The following is a 9005-nucleotide window of genomic DNA, read 5'->3' as shown; positions in this document are numbered from 1 at the left end:
TTTAACTTCTTCTTTCTTCTAATTGTTCTTTTATTTTCTGATGTTTGTGCAGAATTTCGGGCAATATCTTGTCATTTTTAAATGTGCTATGTTAATAAACTTGATTTGACTTTACTTATAATCCCCTAAAATGCATTATGTAAATCAATCAAGCAGAACCATTATGCAAAAAAACAAAAACAACAACTCCACACAACCGAACCAAAAACATACAAAATATATATTCTGAAAGACAAACCAGCTTGATAAAAACAGACCCCGAAGAAGTGAAACTAAACTAGATTTTATTTATTTATTTATTTATTTATTATTATTATTATTATTTATATATTTTTTTTTTATTTTTTTTTTACTAAATTGTATTTTTCCCCCCATTTTATTTTTATCAGGTTATTCTGCTCACCTTCCTTTCCTCCAGTAATTTTTATTATTTTTTTTTATATATATGTATTTGTGCAGCACTTTGAGCAACATCTTGTTGTTTATAAATGTGCTATGTAAATAAACTTGATTTGACTGACCTATAAGCCCCTGAAATGCATTTTGGAAATCAATCAAGCAAGACCATTATGCAAAACAAAACAAAACAACAACAACCGAACCCCCCAAAAACTGTATGAAATATATATTCTGAAAGACAAACCAGCTTGATACAATGAAGAAGTGAGTCAGAACTAGATTTTATTGTTTCCTTTCTGACTAAATTGTATTTTTCCCCCTCCATTTAATTTTAATCTTATTGGGTTATTCTGCTCGTCTTTTTTTCTTTTCCCTTCTGGTGTTTTTATTTTTCTGATATGTCTGCAGCACTTTGGGCAACATCTTGTTGTTTTTAAATGTGCTGTGTAAATAAAATTAATTTAACTTGACTTGTAACCCCCTAAAATGGATTTTATAAAACATGCAGTGTTGAAAAGAATCTCAATCTGCAGCATTATACTGAAAACAAGTAAATAATATATTTCTGATGGAAAAACCAGCCTGATGAAACAGACCCTGGAGAAGTGAGATTTTTTTACATTTATTTTTTCTACATTTTTATTGTATTTATTATATATTTTTCTTATATTTCTATATATTCCTGAAATAAAAATAATCCGCCTGATAAAAACAGATATAAAATCAAACTAGATTTTATTGTGTTTTTGTCAAAATTTAATTTTTTATTGCTTATTTTGCTTTTGACTTGTTTTAAATTTTTTTCCCAATTGTTTTAGTTTTTCTGCTATTTATGCAGCGCTTTGGGCAAAGTCTTACGTTTTAAATGTGCAATGCCGATAAACCCTAACCCCCTACAATGCATTTTGTAAATCAATCATAGTAAATATATTCCTGAAAGAAAAATGAGCCTCATAAAAACAAACCCTGGAGATATAAGATTAAACTAGATTATTTGTCCATATTTAATGTTTCTATTTAATTTAACAGCCTTTTAAAATCTGCATTAAAAGCTGCCATTTCACCTTTTTAATTTCTCATTAAAGAACAGATTTATTTATCCTGCAGTGGAGTAATTCAGTAGTTTCACTAGTAATTCAGAAGTTATTTTTAATTTTACATGTACAAATGTGCTTTCTAACCCGTGCATGAATTCCCATAAGCGTGCAAAATGAGCAAATATGATAAATAAACAAACCGTAGGTTGGAACCAGGCAAGCTTTATTGGTTTAAACTTTACAAAACACTGCTGGCAGATAAAAACCACACTCCTGCAGGAATTAAAATATATTTCTGAAAGAAAAATCTACTTCAGGATAAAACCACATTTATTGTATTCTTCTTGTCTAATTTTATGTTATTATTTTTCAATAATATTTTAATTGTTTTTTGGGCTTTTAACTTCTTCTTTCTTTTAATTGTTCTTTTTTTTTCTGATGTTTGTGCAGAACTTCGGGCAACATCCTGTCATTTTTAAATGTGCTATGTAAATAAACTTGATTTGACTTGATTTATAATCCCCTTAAATTAATTATGTAATTCAGTAGTTTCACTAATTCAGAAGTTATTTTTAATTTTACATCATGTACAAATGTGCTTTCTAACCCGTGCATGAATTCCCATAAGCGTGCAAAATGAGCAAATATGATAAATAAACAAACCGTAGGCTGGAACCAGGCAAGCTTTATTGGTTTTAAACTTAACAAAACACTGCTGGCAGATAAAAACCACACTCCTGCAGGAATTATGAAAACAACTGAAGTCACATGTGTTATATGTTCAGTCAAATGTCATCAGACTCAAAACATAATGACCATGTAAACTTTTAAAATCTCTCTACCTTGATAATGTAAACACGTCTTGAGTCGACTGCATACAGCGTGTTCAGTATGAATATTTACACCAGAATCACAGTTTGGAGAAATGTCTGCAAAGGAAGTAAACATTTCAGAAAGCGGCATCAGAGCGCTGCGTCTCTGCTGTGATGTCCTCAGAAACACGGCTGCTTCTGATTTATTTGTATCAGAAAACGGAAAACAACTCCTCAGAAGTCAGCTACATAAATATATCTGTGTGTGTGTGTGTGTGTGTGTGTGTGTGCTCACTACACAGCATGAATGCTCAGCTTTGGCAATTAAAATAAACATCTCAAAACATCAGCAAAAGCTCTCATACTCAGCTGCTAAATGATTTCCTATTTAATTTCCACATAGCAAATATTCATAAAAGATGCTAACACTGCAGTTAATTTGCTACACTGTTTGTCTCTTAACAGTACCACAGGTTGTAAGCATAACATTTTTCCTTCATAAGTCTAAAAATGGCTACAAACAATGCCCTACGCCGGGCACGATTGTTAATATGCTACAAAAACAAGCAATTCTTAAGTTTGTCACTTTAAGTCACTGTGCAACTTGAGAGCTTCAATGGGAATCAAACTGAAAATCTGATGATAGATATAGTTGTTGATGTAGTTTTTTCTGTGTGTAGATATAAAAAAAAAAGTCAACAAACATATGCAAAAGTATGTGGAGACCCCTGATTGTTGTAAACTGCCATGATTGAGATAAAAAAAGAGCTTTTAAACAAACAGAGTAAATTCTGCCCACAAACAAAAACAAAATATGTTGTGAATATGTTGTTGTTACAGCCCGAGGCCTAAATTTTAGCATTGTACGTTTCTGCAAACCACAAATATCTTATCTTATTTTTTAAACGCAAATAAATGTAATATGTACTTTTCTGAACTGATGCAACAAACATTGTAGAATAATATATCTGTGTGTGTGTGTTTACAGAAACCTACAATGCCAACATTTTTGGTTAAGGCAACAAAACTACTTGGTTAGGGTTAGAAAAACATTATGTTTTTGGGTTAAAATAAGTATTTTTTAAGTTACATAACTTACTTTTACTATCACACGGGACACAGACAGTGATCTTTGTCAGGCTCTTTATACTACAATATCTGATGTCGTCCTTTTCTCCCGGTATATCTAATATGGCCACTAGAGGTCACTGTCTGTTCTGCCTTTACAGGTTAAAAAGTTAAAATAATAAGTTAAAAGTTCATACGTTAATATTAGCAGGTTGTTGGTTCAGAGTGAGATATCTTATTTTCGGTTTACAGAAATCACATCGGAGTGAGCGCTCTGTTTGTTGAGGCCAGCTACGCTGTATTTTTTCTTGAGTTGATCACAGACAGCTAAACGGACGGCTGAAGATATATTTTTTTTAGTTTTCTGACGCTTTTGCCTGAAAGAATATTTATCTGTAAGTATCATAAATGAACAGTGGTTGTGTACTTTTGTGATGAAGACTTACTTTGTTATGTTTTCTGTGAATATTATGCTAGCTTTAGCAGAGGCTAACTGTTATAATTTTGTCTGATGCTACGGATGCTAATTGAAATGTATTTAGTGCTCGCTTGTATAGTGTTAAGTTCATGGTGTTTCTGTCTTTAATAATTTCCGTTTTACGGAGACTTCAAGAAAAGTTAAGCCTTGTGGTTTCTTGGAGGACTTCTCTACACCGTTTTCTGACTGTCTAGCCTTGTATAAGCACACGCGCTGCAAGGGCAGTACACTGTCTTACAATTAACAATAAAAAATGTGAATAGATGAATAGTAGTCTGAACTTATAGGTTGAGGCAGACTGGTCTCCTCTCAAAGACGACTCCAAAGGTCTTTGTTACAGGCAGCAAAATACAACCCATATTTATGTTTTAGACTGTCCTCCCTCCCCTAAACGGTCTTTTATAGCGCTTTATAAGGACATTTTTTGCTGTAAACCTACATCAGAGGTTTTTTAGCCTAAACTCAACAGACCTGCAGCCTTTCTTTTTTCACTTCCAGCATTTACGTACAATTATTTACTATCTGAACTGTCTTTTATAACAGTGGTTCTTAACCTTTTTGAGTCGCGACCCCCAATATAACATGCATGTTGTCTCTTCAGTTTTACTGTTTTACTGTTTCAGTTTAATGACACACTGTGGATAATCTGTGTTGTTTTTTGTCGTGCATGAAAAGCCATACTTGAAGAAGTGGGTATGATATTTAGGGAGCCTAGCCGGTGTCGACCCCACTGCCCTCCATTTCTCGGTGGTGGTCCCGTTAGTCTTTCTGGGTGTAGACCTTGGGACCCTGCTGCTGCTGCTGACCCAGTCTGGAGCTTTTCTTTGCAGCCATTGCTCCATTTTTCCAGCATCAGTTATAGCTAGCTGCTAGCAAACTGCAGCTGCGGTAAAGCAACAACGCGCCAGTTTTTTTTTTTGTTTGTTTGTTTATTTTTTCCGCTGTGCTCACTGAACAGAATCTCAGTTCAGATCATACAAACTCAGTTGAGACGACAGATTTTGGACAAATAATGAAGCAGACAACAACTAAAACATCTCCCTGTCTGAAATTATGTCATTTAATATTCATTTTGTGCATTTATATTTTTTCCAAAATGATTTGGCGACGCCCAGAAATCATCTCACGACCCCAATTGGGGTCGGGATCCCAAGGTTGAGAATGGCTGTTTTATAACACCTATCAGGAAGCTTTTTGCCCGAAACCTAGGCCAATGGTTTTGTAGCCTAAATTCATAGAAACTACAGCCTTTTTTTACAACCGCAAACCGTACGTGTATGTATGATGTTGGGTGCATTATTATTGTAGCGCTCCGCTCTGTACCGCAAACCGACAAATGACCCATTCTCTAGTTTTGGTTGGAGATCTTGTTGGTTCAAGCCTCTTCTAACCCATATCTATGAGGATGATAATTGTTGATAATGCTCATTTAATCAAGTGATACAATTCAAGTTGGGTGATTTCTTGGTACCACCACCTTTCACCTCTGAATTAAACACGTTAAGTAATCTGGATCCAAAAGAAATGTGTAAAAAGATATGAAATCCTACTGAAATGAACATAAGCTGAGCTACTTACATTAATAATAGATTAAGCAGGAGGTAAATTGGGATGCAAAGCCATCTGCCACGGTGCACTCAGGTTTTCAGTTTGATTCCCATGTCAGCTTGTGTGCACCAAAGTGCCACGTCTGTACTTCCATCTATTCTCTATATAAACTCTATATTTTCTTAAATAAAACCAGGAAGAGTTGGATTCCATTTCAAAATCTGTCAATTCAGGAAGCACCATGCCTTTCAAATAAACCAACAAAAATAAACTGTAATAATGTAATTTCAGTTCTTAAAAACCTGAAACTTTCTGCTGACATTCTTCTATTATTGTCATATATTTTAATAAATATTTTCAGTCAGGGTAGTCAACAGGTTTAAACGAGTTTCATTATGTTGTCTGAATTAAAATGATTCAAATGGAGTGCAATCTGATCCTGGTTTTCAGAGGTCTGGTTTCTTATATCATTATGTACATACCTAAGAAATTCAATCCTCACTTCCACTGCAACAGCATCTCCAAGGCAGACATTTTGATTGTTCGGTCGAACTCCTGAAGCTCCCACAGAAGCTGTCAAACTGCACTCGGCACTTTAAAAAGTCTCTTTTTTTCATCCCACAAAATGTTGAACATTCATCCCCAAAGCTTCCCTCTCAAAATACAAACAGCTTAGAAAATTCAATAGCTAAAACACCTAAAACATACTGTAATATTTACACCCCATGATGGACGTATGGGATTACATTGTTGGAACGGTTGTTTTAGCATGAGGGAGAAGAAGAATTTCTATACAGTGGAAGTATAAACTCTATGCATATACATTTTTTTTTAAATCTCTGATTGTGTTTATAATAGTTGTGTTTGTAGGTCATGGTACATGGGCAAAAGTTGTAAGCAATTGTTAATGATATAGACAATCCTCATCATATTGGCATTTTTCCTGTTTGTTTTTTCATATGGTTTGTCTTGGACAGGGTTGGGAAGCCACAGATGGTGTTTTGTTGGATAAATAGATTTTAACTTGCAAAATAAATGTGACAAAAAAATTATAGTTGCAATAACTCATAAGAGTAACCTCATAATATAAATATGAGGTTACTCTTAATTTGTGGATGTGAAATCTTTGTTTTCAGCATGTAGGAAGTTCATATTTCCATGCAAATATTATTTTAAAAAAAAGTAATAAATGCTAGTAAAAAGAATAAATAAATATATATATGAATGTTTCTTATATTCTATGTATGAACCTCTGCGGTGACATGGATAGTAAATTGACTCTTCACTCAGAGAACCAAGGTTACAATATAACCATACGTTCTCTAGTGTCTCTTCACTCGGAGAACCAAGGTTACAATGTAACCATACATTCTCTAGTGTCTCTTCACTCAGAGAACCAAGGTTACAATGTAACTATCGTCTCTTCACTCGGAGAACCAAGGTTACAATGTAAACTTACGTGCTCTAGTGCCTCTTCACTCAGAGAACCAAGGTTATAATGTAACCATACATTCTCTTGCGTCTTTTCACTCAGAGAACCAAAGTTATAATGTAACCATACATTCTCTACCATCTCTTCACTCAGAGAACCAAGGTTACAATGTAACCAAACGTTCTCTATCGCCTCTTCACTCATAGACCCAAGGTTATAATGTACCCATATGTTCTCTAGTGTCTCTTCACTCAGAGAACCAAGGTTATAATGTAACCATACGTTCTCTTGCGTCTTTTCACTCAGGGAGCTAAAGTTCTGGTGGTTGCTTGGGTAAATTAACGACCCCCAAAGTAAATCTGGCAGTGTATTCTAGCACTTTTTGGTAAAAGCGACGCCATCAGTGGTCTAATAGCTTAAAGGAGAACAAACAGACTGGAAAACAGCTTTTTTTCCTGTGGGTACTCAACACTTACATGAGTCATTAACTTGTCTTCTGCTTTAATACTCTTAGAGCAATGTTGTGCAATACCTGAACTCTAATATGCAATATCATTCAATATGTGCAATATGCTTCCTGCCTCGTCCTTCTTATTTAATTTAATTTAATTTTTACGTCATCAGCCATACTTGTTCCGCCCTACATGTTTTATTTTATCTGTTTTTTTTCTCATAAACAGATTTATTCTTGTTTATCCCTAATTCACCTTCAGTTGTGATACTCACAATTTCATTGTATAGGTGTCTATGATGACAATAAAGGCTGTTTTATCTCTTATTATCTCCAACTATCTCCCCCCAGAAGGAGGAGAGAGAGAAAATAGAGATTCTGAGATGTAAACGATGTAAAAAGACATAAACATAGTACAACATGATCTATGACGACGTAATGAACATAATATAATGTTTGTTTATAAATGGGGGCAGAGCTGTCAATCTTCCTCTATAATCCTGTTTGGATTTCATGCATTCAAATTTTAATATGGGAATTATATTTATATTTTTAATGCTTAAATGTAGCACATTATTAATATTTGTACCTATACATTGTATATACAGGCTTATGCAGGTGATTTCAACATTTATCTAGAAAGTAATCAAAAGTAATAAAACTGTGATTGAGGAACCTTCCCAACCGTGTCCAAGGAGTCCTTTCAAACCTGGTATCCTTAGTCCTGGTGTAATGAAAGGATAATACTTGACAGTTGGATATATTGTTTGACTTTTTAGTTCTTTTTGGAAATGATTCAGCTTCCTGTTTGCTGTGCTGCTTCACCCTGTTGCCTGTGTATCACGGCCCTGATGATGAATGTACCGTCACAAACCCACAAACGTCTTGTTGCTACTAATCGTCGTTTCCCTCGCTCCTCCCAGCCCGCGTTCCCTCCCAGCGCGTTAAAAGTTTTGTTAAGAGTCCCCCTTCGTCTCGTGCTTCGCATCAGCAGTGAGTCATCCCTCCGCCCACCTGCTTCTCCTCCCCTCCTCCCCTCTTTTCTTTCCTCCTCTCTCCTCTTTTTGATCTCCTTAAACCTCCCTCCTTCATCCACTCTGCTGCATGCCTCCTCCCACACACTCCGAGGATGCAGGATTTGTGTGTGTGTGTTTTGTCTTGTGGTGTGTAAGAGCTGTAACAGAGCCAATCTAATCCCCCCGGTTGTGTTTTCCCCTTTGCTGCGTATGTAGCCTAGCATGGCGAGGCGCTCATTCGCATGTGCGTGTGGTAGCGAGGAGGAGGCACGGCGGAGGGAGGCACCCCCATGGGCAGGGACTGGGGCGGGGGCCCGCTCGGGTGGGGGTGGGGGTGGGGGTGGCCGTGGCCGTGGGATCCTCTGGGTAGGGTGGAGGTGGCGGCCATGTGGAGGGGGTGAGGGTAAGAGGAGGAGGTGGACGAGGAGGAGGCCGCCTGCAGCTGGTAGCTGGCGGCGGATGAAGGCCCGGAGGAGGAGGGCGTGGGCTGGGAGCTGCTGCCCCCTTTGGGCTGCGCCTGAGGCGGCGTCTGGTTGAGCTGGATGGAGATGTCCGAGGAGACGTCGGAGGCGCTGCGGCCTCGCTGGGGAGGAGGCCACGAGTCCGGGTGGAGGAACTGGCCGCTGTAGTCGCTGCACTCGGACATGCGGGGGCGGTAGAGGGCGGGGTGAGGCCGGTACAGCTCCTCCTCAGCGTAACGCTTCATGAAGAGGTAGACGGACATCACTCCTGCACCCTGAGACACACAGACACAGGTTACTGCT

At 37.1% G+C, this 9005-nt stretch overlaps 1 protein-coding gene across 2 annotated transcripts in view; it reads right to left on the bottom strand.

The window, feature by feature from the left end:
• Positions 1–5936: 5936 nt before the first annotated feature.
• cacng7a (calcium channel, voltage-dependent, gamma subunit 7a) overlaps positions 5937–9005 on the bottom strand; it is a 60376-nt gene continuing 57307 nt past the window's right edge. For both annotated transcript variants that reach the window (XM_059350567.1, XM_059350566.1), the window contains one exon: positions 5937–8977. In XM_059350567.1, coding sequence (XP_059206550.1) covers positions 8459–8977 — 519 coding nt within the window. In that variant the 3' untranslated portion in view covers positions 5937–8458. The remainder of the gene's footprint in view (positions 8978–9005) is intronic.

This window comes from Centropristis striata, chromosome 14 (genome assembly GCF_030273125.1).
Source record: "Centropristis striata isolate RG_2023a ecotype Rhode Island chromosome 14, C.striata_1.0, whole genome shotgun sequence".
In the NCBI taxonomy this organism is placed as follows: domain Eukaryota; kingdom Metazoa; phylum Chordata; class Actinopteri; order Perciformes; family Serranidae; genus Centropristis; species Centropristis striata.
This window is presented reverse-complemented; position numbering and strand designations above follow the sequence as displayed.